Below are 19,741 nucleotides of genomic sequence, written 5' to 3' on the forward strand. Positions count from 1 at the left end.
GTGCAGTTCCCCTGCCATGGGGCAAGAAGGGTGCTGCCCTGTAGCTCTCGCTAAATCTCAGTTCTTCTCTGCCTGGCACTGGCGCTGAGCTCAGAGGGGAAAGAGATGTCTCTGAGGTACCAGGAAGTTGGAGGTGCCAACAAACCAAATTTGGTGGGGGAGTGGACGCTGGGGCTGGGCTCAGCCCTTCTTCCAGATTTCAGCATTTATTAGGGCCACAACTGAATGTTGTGGGTGAGGCTGGCATTTACATATCTGGGCACAGGCTGGCCCTGCACCAGTATGTGAGGGGGAGCTCTGGTTCATACCAGCCTTGAGTGGGCACTGCATGCAGACGTAGGTGGGTGTGCTTTCAGGTTTCTTAGCACAGGGCAGCCAGAGTCAACTTCAAAAAGTCTGGAAGAGAGATGCTGCCAAAGGGAGAAGGCGTGTAGAAAGTGTGAAGTGGTGACACGATATTAGGGTCTCTGAGCTGGGGAGGGGAGTGTGGCTGTGAGGAGCGCCCTGTCCTCCTTGGGAAGAAATGCCAGACTTCCCAAGTGAATGCCTGGCTGGCTTACCAGCCAGAGCTCCAGAACTTCATGGGCCCACTTCTCAGGCTCATGGGCAATGTGATGGGCGTCCTCTAATCCTTGTCATTCAGAGGACTCACCTGACTGCGGCTGCTGTTCTGAGATGCAGCATCAGCTGATCCCCAAAACTCCACCACTGCTCCTAGCAAGGGGCCATGGAGCCCAGGGGATTCAACGGCCCATCTGTCATCCCTGTTCCCCTCCTGGGCTCACCAGGTTAGAGTGAGCTGATGGCCCCACCACTGGACTCTAGCAGCAACACCGTTGAGCAAAGCAGCCTCATCGGTCCCACTCCTAGCTCCAGGGTCTGTGGCCAACATCTAGGAACTGGAGTGTGTGTCTTGGAGACACCGTTCAACACTCATTAATCTTATGAGGGACATATCACTGACCTCTACCTAGGTCTCTGCATCTTCTTCTGCCAAACGTTGAAAAAATAATGAAGTTACCATCTGTATGGCATTCTGACATTCTCAGAGGGAAGACAGCAGGTACAGTGCATAAGCACCACTACTACCTTAACCAAGAGCTGCCTACTTAACCAATCGCCCCTGTGCTTGATAGGAAACCCTGTCAGTGTTAACTGTCATGTATTTAACCCTTTGGCCTCTTCACCAGGCTGCTCCTTTGAAAACCAAGTGGTCGGCCGGGTGTGGTGGCTCATGCCTATAATCCCAGCAGTTTGGGTGGCTGAGGAAGACAGATCACCTGAGGTCAGGAGTTCGAGACCAGCCTGGCCAACATGTGAAACCCCATCTCTACTAAAAATACCAAAAAAATTAGCTATCACAGTGGTGCATGCCTATAATCCCAGCTACTTGGGAGGCTGAGGCAGGAGAATAGCTTGAACCTGGTGGCGGAGGTTGCAGTGAGCTGAGATTGCACCACTGCACTCCAGCCTGGGCAACAAGAGCAAAACTCCGTCTCAAAAAAAAAAAAAAAAAAAAAAAAGAAAAGAAAAGAAAGCAAGCTAAGTGGCCAAGGCGTCTGGTACCAGGCAACAGCTCCAGACTTCTGGTCTTCAGAGGCCAGGCCTGCACACTGGTGCAGGGCTCTGACTTCAGCTGGGCTTGGCAGCAGGAACGGCCTTGGAGGACCATGCACAGCTACCTAAAGACCTCCCTTGTGCTCCTGGGGGAGATGGGGGAACCTGACAAGGCCCTTCTGTGTGGCAGTATGGGCACGAGCCCCTCTCAGGATGCTGATGAGCTCCCCTACCACCAGCTTTCCATTCACATCCATGCTCCATCCTTTTCCCTTCCCCTGAAATGTCTTCCATTTCCCCTTCCCAGTCTCATCACTGAGCAGAGGGCCACTGGTTCCAACAAGGTGGACACCAGAGGATCTGTACGACCCAGCTGGGGAGGGACTGCATGTTTCTGAAAGGAAATCCAGAAGCACTAGATGGGAGATGTAATGGCTTTTAAGGAAATCTGAGATTAGGAAGAAATGGTAGAAGATTTGTCTTTCTCAAAGCAACTATAGAGACAGCCTAGACGCCTAGTGGGGACATGCACAGATGTCTGAGCCCCTCATTTTGAGCCTTGGCCATTGTGAGGTGCTGTGGGTACCCCAGGAGAAGCCCCAGAGGCATCCATTCCCCTGGATGGAGGCATCCCTGGAAGTGATCAGAAAAGAGATGCCTGGGTGGGGCCAGCTGGCACAAGACGGCCTCTGAGTTGGTGAGGAGCCAGGATGAGAAGGACCACAGGGAGAAGATGGCCTGCTGTGGGGTTTCTCTCTCTTGTGTCCCGGGCATCCATGAAGGATGCCTGGGGAATCCCATGCTTGGGGAAGATATGCTTGAACCTCCTTGATGCTTCCCGAATACTCTGGAGGGGTCACCCTCCAACCCATGACACAACACAGCAGCCTAGGAAACCTACCTAGGCATTTTCACCATCCTCCTACCCCGGGGAAGACATAGAGAGGGGCTCTAGCCAGAAAAGCCTCCCCAGCCCTGAGGGGCTTGGCAAGGGGTCCCCAGCCTGCTCCTAGAGCCGGGAGCAGGAAGTCACCCCTGTGGCTGTCAGTCAGATCCTTGGGGATAGTTCTGAATCCTCTGTTTGTAAATGGTGTCAACAGCCAGGCCAAGGTGTGGGGCCCAAAGGAGGCAGATGTTAAAATGACGTGTCTGGGGCACAACATGATGTGCTGGCAGCTCCCTGGGCCCTGATCTAGGACATGGCTCTGCTTTCCTCCCACACGAGGCTTAACTGCGCCTGGGAAAGCTGAAGTCTGCATGCCTGGGTTTGTGTTCCAAAGTACTTGAGATGATACGTTTAAAGAGCCGCAGTTCTTAACCCTCCTGCCCCCTCTGCTTCTAGAGACAACAGATTTGTCCCACACTGAAGGGCAGGCTGCAGTCAAATCCTGGGAGAACCGGGAAGCAGTGGGGGAAGCAGCTTTTTATAGAGTACAGCGAGACCTGGTGGCTATGTCTCCACTGCTGCCTCCCACTCCCAGGCAGACACAGGAACACTCATCACAGCAGTCACAAGTGGCTCTTCTGGACTCCACGGTCTTTGCTTGCCTCCGACATACATTTGTTTTTCTGAGTGTAATTCTCTCCCCCGCTAATCCAAGATGGTGTTCGGTTGCAGCTCTGTGCCAGGAGGAGGCAAGTGGCTCATTACGCTAGACATGGAGCTGCAAGCTCCGGGAGGAAAGGGGCAGGAGCGCGGCAGGCTGGCACATGTGTGGGGTATTTATAGCAGAGCTGAGTGTGGTTTGGCTTGGCAGACAATTGCTAAACACAGTCGTGGAACAGGTTCTTAGGAGAGCTCCGACTTTCCATGCAGAGGAACATCTGCCCACTGAGGCGAGGGAAGGGGGACCTGGCACCTCCTGGAGCTGAGGGATTGTCAGCAGGAAGCATTGGGGAAGTCCTATATGACAGCACCCCCACCCCACCCCTAGCTTCAAAACACTCTGTTCCATCTCAAACCACCTTCTTCGAGGTTTCTCAAGAGTTTGGATGTGCTAAAATTTGTAGAACAAGATGATGACATATAACATTTTTACGACCTTAAGCTAAGTCACCATCCGCCCACCAGAGCTATTTATGCATCACGTGGCACTGCTCCCCGCAGGCAGGGACCAGGCATAGGCAAATGATCATCACTGTTCACCAGAAAGCCAGCTCCAGGCTCAACGGGGGCACTCACAACACAAAACTGAGCGTTGTGGGATCGTAAAAGCATGCTCTGCTATTCTTGAGTTGATACTAGGTACTGGGCCAAATGAGTGGCTTGAAGAGACTAAAGGGACTAGGACGTGTCTGCAAGGATGCTAACCAGGCTGCAAAGTCTGGGTTTCACCGGAGAGGAGGGGGCAGCAAGGGCTGAGTCAGGAAGTGCCAAAAACAGGCTCAGCCATCTTGGGTGCTTCCCATCTCCCTGAGGCTGGGAGCATGGAAATTCCTTCCTGGTTTGATACTCAGATCCACAGGTGGGGGTGTGCGGTTGTTCTGTAATTCCCTACACATGGGCTAGAACCTGAGTCCAGCAACTTCCAAATAAATAAGAGGACAGGTGGCTGGGAGTGGGTTGGTTCACATCTGTAATCTCAGAACTTTGGGAGGTCGAAGCAGAAGGACTGCTTGAGCCTAAGAGTTCAAGATCAACCTGGACAACATAGGGAAACCCCACCTCTACAAAAAATTTAAAAATTAGCCAGGTGTGGTGGTGCATGCCTGTAGTCCCAGCTACTCAGGAGGCTGAGGTGGGAGGATCACTTGAGCCTGGGAGGTGGAGCCTGCAGTGAGCTATGACTATACCACTGTATTCTACTCTAGGTGACAGAGCAAGACCATATCTCTTAAAAAAATGAAAGAGAGAGAAAAGGCAGTGAGGAAGGAGAAGTACTCACCTGCCACTGTGCCAAAAGGGCCCCAGAGGGTAGAGGGCAGGACTGTAGGCACCCAGGCTGTGGAATGCCTCCCTGATATCTTGCAGTGAGGGGCACCACAGATGTATGTCTTCATCTGTCAGACCAAAGGGGAGCAGAAAGTTAGAGCAGGGAATGGAGGGCGGGGCACAACACTCCCACAAAGGGGGCCTGGCCCAAGGTAACCAGTTTTTGCCTTCTCTGACACCACAGGTGTTATCTGGGGAAAAGCAACTGGTGGTTTCCAAGTACTTCTAGAGCTTTGTGAATTTCAATGTTTTATTAAATGTTCTCTTAACTGGTCTTCAGGGTATGGCTGCACTTGGGATGACCGTTTCCTGACCATCTGGCCATTCACATCAGGCAATGGTCAGGGTGCTCAGTTGCCCACAGCCAAGTGACACGAACAGTCCTGAGCCAGAGGCCCCGAGCTACAAGACTCACAGGACACTGGGCTCACGTCCTTAGACTCCCCACTGCAAAGCACTGAGGCCAGCACTGAGCCCACTGCTGCCTCTGCAGCATGCTTACTGCTGCAATATTTGGGCGTCCCCTGGTTCACTGTCCCTGCTGGGAGCACACCTCACCTGCTTTCCACAGCCTGGGGCGTGTCTCCTCAGCAAGTGTGCACTATGGGGATCAGTTTCCCTTGACCAATTTAACCAAACATCCATGATAAAATCTGACTACATTAACAAACAGAAAGAACCTTACATACTCAGGGCCTTTTCTTTTGTCAGACTAAAGACATTTATACAAGTGGGAGAGTAGAAAGATAAAAAAGAATGTGTCAAGGTATCTTCTCCAAGGATGCCTTTCCAAGACATCCCACCCCACATGCCCTCTGCATTGTGAGCTCCCACACCCCATCCAGGGGCAGAGCCTCCATCTCTACCCTGCTCTCATTCCTCAACATTATCTGACTTAGCAGTTTACTTGCTTCTCTTCTGTCTCTCCCCGATAGAACAGAAGTTCCATGAGGGAAGAAGCCACATCTGTGTTGTCCATTTCTGTAAGCCCCATGCCCAAAAACATGGCTGGCACATGGAAGAATTAAAATGAATGAATGGAGAGAATTCAAAACAAATCTCACCAAGTCGTACACAGTAAAGAGGGTGCTATGTTCTGAGTGTTTATGTTTCCCCAAAGCTCATATGTTGAAATTTAATCCCCAGTGTGATGGCATCAAGAGGTGGGGCCTTTGGGAGAAAAATTAGGTCATGAGGGAGGAGCTCTCACAAATGGAATCAGTGCCCTGATAAAGAAAGGAGGCCTGAGGGAGTTGGTTGCCCCTTTCACCCTTCTGCCACATGAGGAATCGGCCAGAAGACCTCATCTTTGAGGCAGAGAGCAGCTCTCACCAGAGGCCAAATTTGCTGGTACCTTGATCCTGGACTTCCCAGCCTCCAGAGCTGTAAGCAATAAATTTCCCAGTTTACAAATTACCCAGTCTAAGGTACTTTGTCATAGCAGCTCAAATGGACCAAGACAGGGAGACCAAAAACAAGTCATAAGATGGGTTGGCAGCATCCAGAAGGCAGATGTTAAATTTGACAATGGGTAAGGCATCAGAATCAAGAACCTGGAAGCTGGGTTAGGGACACATCAGGAGCACATACTTGAGCCTTCACCATTCTAGAGGGTGAATGTCCCACCCTGAGGACCCAACTTCAGCACACTCCACCGTGTGCAAGAACTAGCCAGGTGTGGAAGATAAAAAGGCAAGCTAGAGGAAACCTTGACCTCAGGGAGCTCACAATATAGCAGGGACAGAAGTCAGATAAAGAAATACAAATGGGCCAGGTGTGATGGCTCAAGCCTGTAATCCCAGCACTTTGGGAGGCCGAGGCGGGTGGATCACGAGGTCAAGAGATCGAGACCATCCTGGTCAACATGGTGAAACCCCGTCTCTACTAAAAATATAAAAAATTAGCTGGGCATGGTGGTGCGTGCCTGTAATCCCAGCTACTCAGGAGGCTGAGGCAGGAGAATTGCCTGAACCCAGGAGGCGGAGGTTGCGGTGAGCCGAGATCGCGCCATTGCACTCCAGCCTGGGTAACAAGAGCGAAACTCCGTCTCAAAAAAAAAAAAAAAAGAAATACAAGTGAATGTGTTTATGAAAAAATCAAAGCAGGTAAAAGGTACAAAGCCTGCTCAGAGGAGCAGGAGTTCCCTGAAGGTGCTGAGGGGACAGGAATATGAAATGTGGAAGGTGGAATGGGAAGTAAGGCGCAGGCCTGACACAGAGACAGAAAGGACGGAGGCAAGACAGCACAAAGCAGCATGGCATGTCGAGACTGGAGTCGGAATGGGCACAGAGCAGGGAGGGCTGCAGTGGGGTGGGGACTTTCGCAAGGACCATGGCAAGAATCAGTTTCCTAAGCACACTGAAAAGTGCTGGCAACAGTCCTGCCCAGCTGCAGTGCTGGCAGATGGCGGGCAGAGGGTCTCTGAAACCTGCCCAAGGACATTTCTTCGGCAGGCATCGAGTGTCTCTCTTTGGAAATGTATATGGGTTGGGACTCACCAAACAAGTAATTAGATTCTTGGAGGAGGAAAAACTTTCTTGTTTTTTTCCCTTTCTCGGGCAACTTAACAAGTAAAGAATGGTAATGATACCCCTTACTCACTTCACAAACGAGCTGGGAAGAATGAAGTCTGCAAAACACAATGAGACTCCACTGGAAAGAGAACTGTTCACCAGCGCCTTCGGGGGACTGTGCACGTATGTGCATGCACCTGTGGGTGGCAGATGAACTTTCCGGGGGGGAAGATGATCAACCTAGGGCGAGGCTCCAGGAGGCCCAAGTGGGCTGGAATTTCCTGCCAAGCAGCCTCAAACCCGAAGGGGACTGTGCCCACCTCCCCTTGAGATCCCTACCCCAGCCCATGCAGGGGCATATTCTGCTGTGAAACTCCGACTCACAGGCAGTAGTGCCCGCTCTGCCAGCCTCCAGCCAGCATCATCCCTTCTCCCCTCTCCTTATCCAGCAACTGCTCCACGGCACAGCACAACCCAGGCCAAGGTGTCAGGAACAGTGTCAGAGGAGGGGCCTAGGAGGTCTTGGGGCAATTCAGTCCCCATCAGCAGCCCTGGAGGTTGGTGACTTGAGTGACTTGAGGACAGGAAAATACCACCCAGAGCCCATAATTAACACTGCCTAGAAGTGGGCCATGCACTCAGCTTTTCCTGAACACTGTTTGTTCCAGATGAGGGCTTTCTGGAGAGCTGACACACAGGAAACTCAGATGCCAAGCTGCCAGGTTCCAGCTCCCCAATGCAGTTCCTCCAGGCACAGAACAGTCGTTTTAGGTGACACCCAGGGGAGCATTAGAGCACTGTCCTTTAAAATGCCAGCATGGGCCGGGCATGGTGGTTCACACCTGTAATTCCAGCACTTTGGGGAGCTGAAAGGGGTGGATCACCTGAGGTCAGGAGTTCAAGACCAGCCTGGCCAATATGGTGAAACTCTGTCTCTACTAAAAATCCTCCAAAAAAATTAGACGGGCATGGTGGTGGGTGCCTGTAATCCCAGCTACTCAGGAGGCTAAAGCAGGAAAATCACTTGAATCCAGGAGGCGGTTTTGCAGTGAGCTGAGATGCTGCCACTGCACTCCAGCTAGGCAACAGAGTGAGACTCCATCCAAAAAAAAGCCAGTTGAAGAATAGCCCCGAGCCTCTGGGCTCTGTGTAGAGGCTGTAAGTCTGCAGGTATCCCTTAGGTTACTCTTCTGGGATGCAACTGATGCTTGGGGGTGAGGGTTAGATAGAGGAAGAAAATCGCCAGGGGGAGATAGAGGAAGAAAATTGTCAGGCCTAAAATAAAAGTGAGTTTTCCATCTGTGTCATGGAAGAAGCTGTTAATTCAGTACCGTCCTCCTGGCACTGCTTATATGGAATGAGAAAACCATGCACATCCCAAGAAACTCTTTGGCCACTGGAAGTGCCAGCCCCAGCTCAAGACCTGGCTGCTGCCCACCTCCCTGGCCCTCCCTCATGTCTCCCCCCATCCTGGGCCTTACAGCTATGGCGGGAGGGGGCAGGGTCTACAGACTCTGTTCTTTTTTTTTTTTTTTTTTTTTTTGAGACGGAGTCTCGCTCTTGTTACCCAGGCTGGAGTGCAATGGCGCGATCTCGGCTCACCGCAACCTCCGCCTCCTGGGTTCAGGCAATTCTCCTGCCCCAGCCTCCTGAGTAGCTGGGACTACGGGCACGTGCCACCATGCCCAGCTAATTTTTTATATTTTTAGTAGAGACAGGGTTTCACCATGTTGACCAGGATGGTCTCGATCTCTTGACCTCGTGATCCACCCGCCTCGGCCTCCCAAAATGCTGGGATTACAGGCTTGAGCCACCGCGCCCGGCCCACAGACTCTGTTCTTAACCTCTCCAACCCCCAAATCAAACAGCTAATGAGCTTTGTTGGGTCGCTGCACTGGGAGGGCCAAGCAGCGCTATCTCCTGAGTTCTGGTTCTCTGACCCTGAGATACCACAAGAGGAGGGCAGGTCCCCAGTAGCCTTAATGGCAACGGGGCCAGTGGGCTGGTTCCTAAAGCAAGCTACCCATCCCACTGAGTCCCATTCTAACTGGAGTACAGGGCTCACAATGTTTACAGGAGGCCTGAAATCCAATCCTTTTGTATCCTCCCAAATCTAATCACTTATCTTACTGTGGCACTTTTGTACTTAAATTCAAACTTGTTTCAATATTGCCAGCTTTAGTCAATTAGCTTTAGCTTTAGTCATTTTGACTGTGCATTCACTCAGCAAATGGCAAGCAAACACCAGGAGCTGTTCTAAATGCTCGGGACCCAGCAGTGAACAGAACACAAAGCAGCCCTGCTCTCGGGGTGCTGGTGTTGGGTGGGGGACACACAGGCACACATGAAAGATAAATACACATAATGATGCTGGGTGGCATCCACAGCTTGGAGGAATGGTGGTCGGGGGACACTGGAGCGCCCTGAGTGGCTTGGGCAGCCTGACAGAGACCTGAGGCCAGGGAGCACTGCTTTCTTCCAGATTGAGCAAGGAGCCCAGGGTGCTGGAGTGGGCACAAGGCCCAAGGGTCGGGGGTGAGGATGGAGAGGCAGGTGGGGCGAGAGAGGGAAGATCAGCTGGCCTAGGAGACTAGGGCAAGGACCAGGGCTATGAAGAGAAGCCACTGGACTCATAAGCAGGCAATGTCATTATCAAAAGAAGCCAGGTCCTCAACAAAAAAATCCTGTATCCCCAAACCATGACACATCCATTTCCTATTTTAAAAACATGCACATTTTGTTGCCCCTGATGACACTGTAAGCACAGGATGCAGGCAGATGAGCATTCTCCCAAATATGTGACACTGCCTTTCCCCGCAGAAAACTGTGTGCCTAGGGAGACTCTGAGAAATGCTGACTCCTTGCTGTTCTTGGTCTTTCCCTCTCACCGGCTCCTTTCCAGACATGTACCCACATTCTTTCTGAACCTTCTTTTTGCTTCTCCGCCCTGCAGCCAGCTCCGAGGGTGCCTTCATTTTCCTTTTTCTCCCCATTCACCCTGGGCCTGAGGCCTTTCCTGTGGTGCCGCTGACAGCCTCCCTACCTTGCTGTAACCAACCCTGCACCTGCCAACACCATCTCCATAGGCCCCTGGCCTGCTTATTCACAGGAATGTGTACAAGGCAGGTGATGCTGTCCCCAGGCCACCTCTCCTTTCCCCTGCCCTTCTGTAACTCATACCACTGCCTGGTGTCACCTAATACCAGCAAGCACTTGAGGTCCCCGTTGTGTGGGACAGAGCAGCACCATGCCAAACCACAGAACCACTCGTATCTTCAAGGACCAAAATTAAAACCAAACAAAAACAAAAGAAAAAACCTACCCAGGCTTCAATAAGCTAGAATTTGGTAGATAGGTCACAGCTGGTGCAGAGACCCGACTGTACCTGTAGGATCTCAGGAGCCTGTCTTTCTGCTCTGCTGTTCTTAGCATGTACCTCTCATGCTCAAGGTCACATCATGGTCCAGCACGGCTGGTAAAGGCCCAGCTGTTATGCCTCAGCTCCAGGCAGTCACCTTCTCACTTGGCCACCTAAGCATGGATTCTTGGCTGTTTTTAAGGATACAGGGCTCCCTCAGTATGATTCAGGAAGGTAGTAGTAGCAAACTACCCTCCCAACTTTGGAAAGCAAAAGGTTGAGACTGATTTAGACTCAACCAAATAGTTTCCCAGTAATGTCCACAAATGAAGGATCTACTAGATTTTTTCCCAGTTTGGATTTTTAGGTTTTGTTATTTTTGTTTTGAGATGGAGTCTTGCTCTGTTGCCAGACTGGAGTACAGTGGCACAATCTCAGCTCACTGCAACCTCTGACTCCCAGGTTCAAGCAATTCTCCTGCCTTAGCCTCCCAAGTAGTTGGGATTACAGGCACACACACCTGGCTAATTTTTTTTTTTTTTTTTTTTTTTTAATTTTTAGTGGAGACATGGTTTCACCATGTTGGCCAGGCTGGTCTCGAACTCCTGACCTCAGGTGATCACCCAACTTTGGCCTCCCAAAGTGCTAGTATTACAGCATGGTGCCTGGCTGGCCCATTTGGATTTTTGAACCTTAGAGTTTTGAAATATGCCTGATCTCTGGAATAACATGAAACAGAAGACATCAAATGCTAGCAGGGAAGTGGAGCAATAAGAACTTTCATTCATTGCTGGTGGGAATATAAAATGGAACTTTGGAAAAAAAATCTGGTAGCATTTTACAAAGCTAAACAGACTCTTCCCATATGACCTAGCAATTGTGCTCCTTGGTATTTACTCAAATGAACTGTAAATTTATGTCCACATAAAAAGCTGCACATAAATGTTTTTAGCAGCTTTACGCAAAATTGTCAAAAATTGGAGGCAAACAACATGGCCTTGAGGAGATGAACAAATAAACAAACTGTGGTGCATCTACATAATGGAATATTATTCAGCAATAAAAGAGGAATGAGTTATCAAGGCACAAAAAGGCATGGGAAAACCTGAAATGCTTATTGCTGAGTGAAAGAGCCAATGCGAAAAGACTACATACTATATGATTCCAACTATAGGATATCTGTAAAAGGCAAACCTATAGAGACAGTGACAGCAGCACTGCTTGCCAGAAACTAGGGAGGGATGGTGGGGTGGTGAAGAGGAGAGGATAGAATAGGATGAACAGGTAGAACTCAGAACATTTTTAGGGCAATGAAACTATTCCATATGATACAGTAAGGATGAACACATCTATACATTTTTTTTTTTTTTAGACGGAGTCTCACTCTGTCTCCTAGGTTGGAGTATAGTGGCACAATCTCAGCCCACTGCAACCTCTGCCTCCCAAGTTCAAACAATTCTCCTGCCTCTGCTTCCCAAGTAGCTGAGACTACAGGCGTGCACCACCACGCCCAAATAATTTTTGTATTTTTTTTAGTAGAGAAGGGGTTTTGTCACGTTGTCCAGTGCTGGGATTACAGCCACCATGCCTGGCTAATTTTTTTGTATGTTTAGTAGAGATGGGTTTTCGTCATATTGGCCAGGCTGTTCTCCAACTCCTGACTTCGGGTGATTCGCCCACCTTGGCCTCCCAAAGTGCTGGGATTACAGGTATGAGTCACTATGCCCGGCCAACGAAAGTGTTCTTTTATAAAACACATAATAACATGAAACCCCATCTCTATTAAAAATACAAAAAATTTGCCAGACGTGGTAGTGCGTGCCTGTAGTCCCAGCTACTCGGGAGGCTGAGGCAGAAGAATTGCTTGAAACCTGACAATGGAAGTTGCAGTGAGCTGGGATCGAGACACTGCACTACAGCCTGGTGACAGAGTGAGACTCTGTCTCAAATTTAAAATAATAACAGAAGGAGGGGGCTTCTCCACACATGGTATCTTGGGCAGCACAGCAGACCTGGCACTGTAAAGAATGATGGTGGTTGCTCTCGTCTCAATCAAGGACCCATGTCAGAACCTAACGCAGTGGTTCTCAGACTTGTCTGTGCATTTATTTTTATCTTTTTTGAGACAGGGTCTTGCTCTGTTGCCCAGGCTGGAGTGCAGTGGCACAATCACGGCTCACTGTAGCCTCAACCTTTCAGGCTCAAGCATTCTCCTGCCTCAGCCTCCGGAATAGCTGGGACTATAGGCACGCACCACTATGCTCAGCTACTTTTTTTTTTTAAGTAGTAAAGATGAGATTTTGCTATGTTGCCCAGACTGGTCTGGAATTCCTGAGCTCAAGCAATCCTCCTGCCTTGTCCTCCCAAAGTCCTGGGATTACAGGTGTGAGCCACCACCCCCAGCCTGTTTGAGCATGTTGGAATCCCTTAGGGAGTGTCAAAAATTACTGCCACCTGTGCCCTATTCCCAGCAGCTGTGGTTTAATTAGTCTGGGGTGTGAACTAGGTTTTGGAATTTAAAAAAATTCCCAGTGTATCTAATACACAGCCAAGTTTGGGCTCCACTGAGCTAGGGAAAGCTGTGGCCCTTCCATGCTCTGGTGGATGATGAGGGTGGTGGGGATGGGTAGGAATCCTGAGATGCCAGCCCCAGCTCCCCTCTCACCCACACATCTGAGGCCAACTGCCCGTGGCTAAATTGCCACAGCTGGGGGCTGAGTACTGGGGGAGCCACAAGCATCCTCCAATCAGAGTCTAAAAGAAGTGTTGGGCTGGGCACGATGGCTCATACCTATAATCCCTACACTTTGTGAGGCCCAGGTAGGCAGATCGCTTGAGCCCAGGTGTTTGAGACCAGCCTGGGTAACACAGTGAGACCGTGTCTCTACAAAAAATACAAATAAATTAGCCAGGCGTGGTGGCATGTATCTGTAGTCCCAGCCACTTGGGAGGCTGAGGTAAGAGGATCACCCGAGCCCAAAACGTTGAGGTTATGGTTGCAGTGAGCCATGATGGCACCACTGCATTCTAACCTGGGTGACAGAGTGAGACCTTGTCTCAACAACAACAGAAAAGTGCTCTCTGAGTTCAAGTCACTTATATTTATTTTGCAACTCATTTTAAAAGTGGGGGTTGAGAGTCCTGAGCTGAAGTGGTAGGCTAAGCTCCCATGACTGCCTGGCCACCTCTCCTGCAAGAGGTTCATGTACTTGGCCAAAGTCCTCAAAACCTGGAGCATCTCAGCCCCAGCTCCACATTAGAATCACCTGAAGGCTTTTAAAATTCCTGGTGATAGGTACTATTCTAAGGGACACACTCAGCAGCAACCGATGGAGGAGTCCTGAGGGTCCCCTTGTATAGGTGGTGGGATGTAGTAGAGGGGACAGGAGCTGAGTGTACACAGGCAGAGAGATTGGGGAGATGCTGGCTGAGCTTGGGTAAAGTATGCATGCCTGTCCCCACAGCGCCAACAGACCCCACGTCCTGACCTTGGAGGACCAGAGAGCACATCAGAGCTTGGCCGGGACACACAGCTCCACAGCCAACTGGCCACAAAGGATCAGAGCAGCATCTAGAAAAGATGCTGCTGTCCACGGAGAGATGCAGGTATTTCTAGAGACCCACCCATTCGTTCAACAAAAACCACCTGAGTCCTACCATGTCCCTGCTCACGTAGCTGCCAGGAACCCAACAGATAACTAAAACTAAAAGCAAAACAAAAACATGGTCTCTGCACTGTCGAGCTCACTGCCCATTGGGAGAGACAATATATCAAAGAATCCACCATCGACTATGACTAAAGCTACAACGAGTGGAAGAGGGAGCCAAGCATAGAAGCACGGGGGCTGCACATGCCTGCAGGGCAGGCCTCCCTGAGCAGGCGATGCCAGAGAAGTCCATAACTGAGAGGAAGAAATGGAGTTAAGAAGGCAAAGTCAGGGGGCTGCTGCAGGGAGGGAGGAGAGTGTCCCAGGTGGAGAGGCTGGCACATGCAAAGGCCCTGTGGCAGAAGGAAGATGGAAGAAATGCAACACAGCAAGGTTGCAGCACAGAGAGTCAGAGAGGGCGAGGTGAAATGAGCTGGACAAGGGCTGGCTGATCACAGAGGAGATGGTGCCCATTGCATGCACAGTGAGGAGTTTGGGTGGGCATTCCAGCCCCCAACTACCTATAACATGAGACAATAATAGTATCTACTTGTAGGCCGGGCGTGGTGGCTCATGCCTGTAATCCCAGCACTTTGGGAGGTCAAGGTGGGTGGATCACCTGTGGTTGGGAGCTCGAGTCAAGCATGGCCAACATGGAGAAACCCCGTCTCTAAAAAAAAATTAAAAATTAAAAAAAAAAAGTATCTACTTATAGGGTTGTTGTGGTGATTAAATGAGATAGGCCAAGCCCTGGTCTTGGTGCCTAGCACAAATTAAGCTCTCTGGAAACGTTACTTATTCTTTTCAATTAAACTACTTTTATTATCACATCCAAGAATAATAAATTAAAAAAAAATAGAGGTAAATTATGGCGCTGAATTACTGTTATCATCGAATTTTAACTGGAGACCGAAGGGGCTATGTCAAGGACATTACATCTCCAATAAAGCCGTGGGTCCTGTGGTCTCCTGGGTGGTCCTCCAAGTGTTTTCCTGCCCATTTGGGTCTAGACAACATTCTCACAGCACCAATGTGGGGACCGAATGGAGCTGGGGTGGCAGCCCTGGATCCCAGCCCGCCTCTCTGGGGCTAGGGACAATGGGACCAGCCCTGTGGAATCCAGGAGTGAAGGGCACCCAGCTTGAGAACAGCATTGGGTCCAGGGCCCAGGCACTTAAGTGCTTCACATGTGTGGGCAGCTGCTGCTGCCACTACCACGGGAGATGCAACCTGCAGATGAGAGGGTCGCAGGGCCTCCACTCTGGGGGCTCTGACTGGCTTGCTTTCTGTCCGCACAGCAGGAAGCTGTCCTGTGAACCACAAGAAAGGCAGATCGGTTGAGGCGAGGATACCTCCTAATAAGATGGTGAAGAACACAGAGTGCCAACCTGATAGACAGGCTAAAGGCTGCTTAAATTTCAAAATAATTATACTGTGTGAAATGTGCCAGACCCTTCCCCCACAGCCCACAAAGAGTACCTACTGCATAATTCCATTTATATAAATTCTAGAGAATACAAACTAATCTGTAGTGACAGAAAGTAGATCAGTGGTTTCCTACAGACAAGAGGTGGGGGAGGGATCAATCATGAAGAAACACAGGGAAACTTTTGGAGGCCATGGAATATATTTACTAGCTTGATTGTGGCAATGGTTTTACAGGTACATATGTTAAGTCAAGTATATAAATTATACACTTCAAATGTCCCCAAGTTAATATATTCAGTTATGCCTCAATAAAGTTGCTTTTTAAAGAAGGATGAACTAAAATAGAAATATGTATTAATGTTTTGTTTCTACACCCCAGTGGCTCATCCCACCACCAGGACTCCCCACTTGGCAGACCCCTGGCATGCCAAGACTTGGCATGACCTTCCTCATGCAGGTTGTGGCCTCTCCAGACACCAGTGGGGAGAATGGGGAAACTCTGAGAAGAGCAACTGACACTGGAGGTAATTTCAGATGGATACCAATGTGGCAAAAGAAATATGGTATAAATAAATAAACACAAAAATATAGATAAAATGTGGATTGTGCATTAATTTGGTTCCTGGAAATAATCACAAGAAACTGTTACTAATGAGTACTTGGGAGGAGGAAGTGGTTGTGGGGAATGGCTGGGAAGAAAGCTTTCACTCTTTATTTTACATCTTTCTCTAGTATTTAAATTTGCTAAACTTGGTTTATAGAGTACTTTAAAAAAAAACCACAGGGGTTACCTGGGTGGTAAGATTACTGGCCATTTTGTTTGCACTTTATTCTTTTTACAAGAAGCAACTTTATGTATGTTATCTGAGAGGAAGAGTGGGAAGGAGGAATAAAGATAAAGGAAGGAGAATGCAACAAGCAACGGCAGAAAAGTAAGTAACCCACAAAACAGGGCCTGTACAGAAGCCCAAGGCCCCAGTGACTGCGATCCCAGAGCTCCAGGAACAAAGGGAAAAGTGTGATCAAGTGAGGAAGAACAAAGTGTCCTAAGACTCTACTCAAGAACGTGAAATGAATTTTGTTCTTGGAGCTAAACTTCTCGCCCACTTTCAAAATATCCGAAGAATGTACTGGCCAGGGTCATTCTATTTTATTATATCCCCCTCCTCCTACACAAATATTATAGAAGCCAATAGAGAATGGAATGGGTAGGTAAAAATGGACAATTGTCTTGGAAGCAAATGGGAAAGTGCTCTGCTCCTTTTCTAAAGCATTTTGATCTCGCTGAGAGAGCCCCTTTTCCTAAGGAATTGGTTCAAGACTGGCACTAGGTTAACGGCCAGTCATACACTGGCTCACCCAAAACATTTTTGTTAAAAAAACATGAGGTCATTTCTCTTAACCAATTAGTTGCACAAGAGTATGTTTGCTTTCAAAACCAAATTCTACCACAAAAAACTATTACAGCTAATAAACAAGTTCAGCAGGTTAATATATAAAAATCGACCGTATTTCTACACACAAACAACGAACAATTTGAAAAGGAATTAAGAAAACATTTCTAATAGCACCGAAAGAATAAAATACTTAGGAATAAATTTGACCAAAGAAATGTGAGACATATACACTGAAAATTACAACTCGTTGTTGAAAGAAATTAAAGAGGATCTAAATAAATGGAAAGACATCCTATGTTCATGAATTGGAAGACTTACTTTTATTAAGATAGCAATACTATCCAAAAGTTATCTGTAGATTGAAAACAAGCACTATTAAAATCCCAGCTTTCAATGCTGCAGAAATTGACAAGCTGGTCCTAAAATTCATACGGAAATGCAAGGGACTTGAAATAGCTGAAACAATTTTTTTAAAAGTATAGTTAGAGGACTCACTCTTCCCAACTTTGAAACTTACTACAAACTATACTAATAAAAAATTTAGGGTACTAGCATAAGGGTAGACATATAAACCAATGAAACAAAACTGAGAGTTCAAAAATAAACCCTTACATTTATGGTTAAATGATTTTCAACAAGGGTGCCAATATAATTCAATGGGGAAAGAACAGTCTTTTCAACAAATGGTGCTGAGACAACTGGATATCCATATGCAAAAGAACCAAGCTAGGCTCCTATCTCATACCACATGCAAAAATGAACTCAAAATGGATCAAAGACCTAAATTTATGAGGTAAAACTATAAAACTTGGCTGGGCATGGTGGCTCACGCCTGTAATCCCAGCACTTTGGGAGGCTGAGGCAGGCAGATCATGAAGTCAGGAGTTCAGGACCAGCCTGACCAACATGGTAAAACCCTGTCTCTACTAAAAACACAAAAATTAGTGGAGCGTGGTGGCACACACCTGTAATCCCAGCTACTCAGGAGCCTGAGGCAGGAGAATTGCTTGAACCCAGGAGGCGGAGGTTGCAGTGAGCCGAGATTGCACGACTGCACTCCAGCCTGGGCAATGGAGCGAGACTCTGTCTCAAAAACAAAAAACAAAACAAAACAAAATAACCCTATAAAACTCTTAGAAGAAACCATAGATGAAAATTCTCATAACCTGAGACTAGAAAATGATGTCTTTGACACTGCAAAGGAAAAAAATAGGTAAGTTGGACTTCACCAAAATTTTAAAATTTTGTACATCAAAGGACATTATTAAGGGATTGCAAAGAAAGCCCATAGAATGAGAGAAAACATTTTCAAATCATATATCTGGTGAAGGTCTAGTATCAAGAATATATAAACAACTTCTGCAACTCAACAAAAGAAAACAACTCAGAAAAAAAAAAAAAAAAAAGCCAAAAAATGGCAGAGCATTTGATTAGATGTTTCCCTGGAGAAAAAAATACAAACGGCCAATAAGCATATGAGAAGCTCAACATGCCTAGACACCAGAGCAATGCAAATCCAAACCACAATGAGATACCACTTCACACCCATTAGGATAGCTGTCAAAAAAATGGACAATAACAAACATTTAGGAGGATGTGGAAAAACTGTCATATGTTGCTGATGAAAAGTAAAATGATATAGCCACTTTGGAAAACAGCTTGGCAGTTCCTCAAAAGGTTAAACATAGAACTGGGCGCTGTGGCTCATGCCTGTAATCCCAGAATTTTGGGAGGTGAAGACAGGAGGATTATTTAAGGCCAGGAGTTCGAGACTAGCCCAGGCAATACGGCGAGTCCCAGTCTCTGAAAAAAACAAAAATTAGGCATGGTGGTGTGTGGCTGTAGTCCTAGCTACTTGGGAGGCTGAACTGGGAGGATCACTTGAACCAAGGAGTCAAGGCTCCAGTGAGCCACAATCACGCCACTACATTTCAGCCCAGCAACAGAGCATAACCCTGTTTCTAAGAGAAAATAAAAATAAATTGTAAAAAAGTTAAATGTAGGCCAGGCACAGTGGCTCACGCCTGTAATCCCAGCACTTTGGGAGGCTGGGGCAGGCAGATCATCTGAGGCTGGGAGTTCAAGACCAGCCTGACCAACATGGAGAAACATCATCTCTACTAAAAACATAAAATTAGCTGGGCGTGGTGGCACATGCCTGTGATCCCAGCTACTCAAGAGGCTGAGGCACGGGGATCGCTTGGACCAAGGAGGCTGGGGTTGTGGTGAGCTGAGGTCGCGCCACAGCATTCTCGCCTGGGCAACAAGAGCAAAACTCCGTCTCAGAAAAAAAAAGTTAAATGTAGAATTACCATGTGACCCAGTAATTCTACTCAAGAATATACCTGAGAGAACTGAAAATGTATGTCCATAAAAACACTTGTATGCAAATGTTCAAAATATTATTATTTCTGGAGATAGGGTCTTGCTTTGCTGCTCAGGCTGAGTGCAGTGGCACAATCATGGCTCACTGCGGCCTCTAACTCCTGGGCTCAGCTTCCTCAGTAGCTGAGACAATAGGGCACACAACCATGCCTGACTAATTTAAAATAAATCTACTTTTGTAGTGACAGGATCTTGCTATGCTGTCCAGGCTTGTCTTGAACTCCTAGACTCAAAAGATCCTCCTGCCTTGGCCTACCAAAGTGCTGGGATTACAGGTATGAGCCACCACACCAAACTTGTTATTATCCAATTATACCCAAAAGGTTGAAACAACCCAAGTGTCCATCAACTGATAAACGGCTAAGTAAAATGTGGTATATCCATAAAATGGCGTATTATTCAGCCATAAAAAAGGACTGACATATGCTATAACATGCACGAACCTTGAAAGCACTGCTAAGAGAAGAGGATACAAAAGGTATATGATTAGTATATATGATACTATATGATTCCACTTATATGAA

The 19,741-nt window shown here is 48.0% G+C and overlaps 1 protein-coding gene across 1 annotated transcript in view; it reads right to left on the minus strand.

The window, feature by feature from the left end:
- Nucleotides 1-19,741, minus strand: part of FAM178B (family with sequence similarity 178 member B) — a 96,652-nt gene that overhangs the window by 47,051 nt on the left and 29,860 nt on the right. Inside the window, exon 7 of the mRNA XM_032255347.1 lies at nucleotides 4,443-4,557. Within this exon, the coding sequence (XP_032111238.1) occupies nucleotides 4,443-4,557 (115 nt within the window). The remainder of the gene's footprint in view (nucleotides 1-4,442; nucleotides 4,558-19,741) is intronic.

Source organism: Sapajus apella, unplaced genomic scaffold (assembly GCF_009761245.1).
Source record: "Sapajus apella isolate SASKATOON/1434 unplaced genomic scaffold, GSC_monkey_1.0 scaffold89, whole genome shotgun sequence".
Lineage (NCBI taxonomy): Eukaryota > Metazoa > Chordata > Mammalia > Primates > Cebidae > Sapajus > Sapajus apella.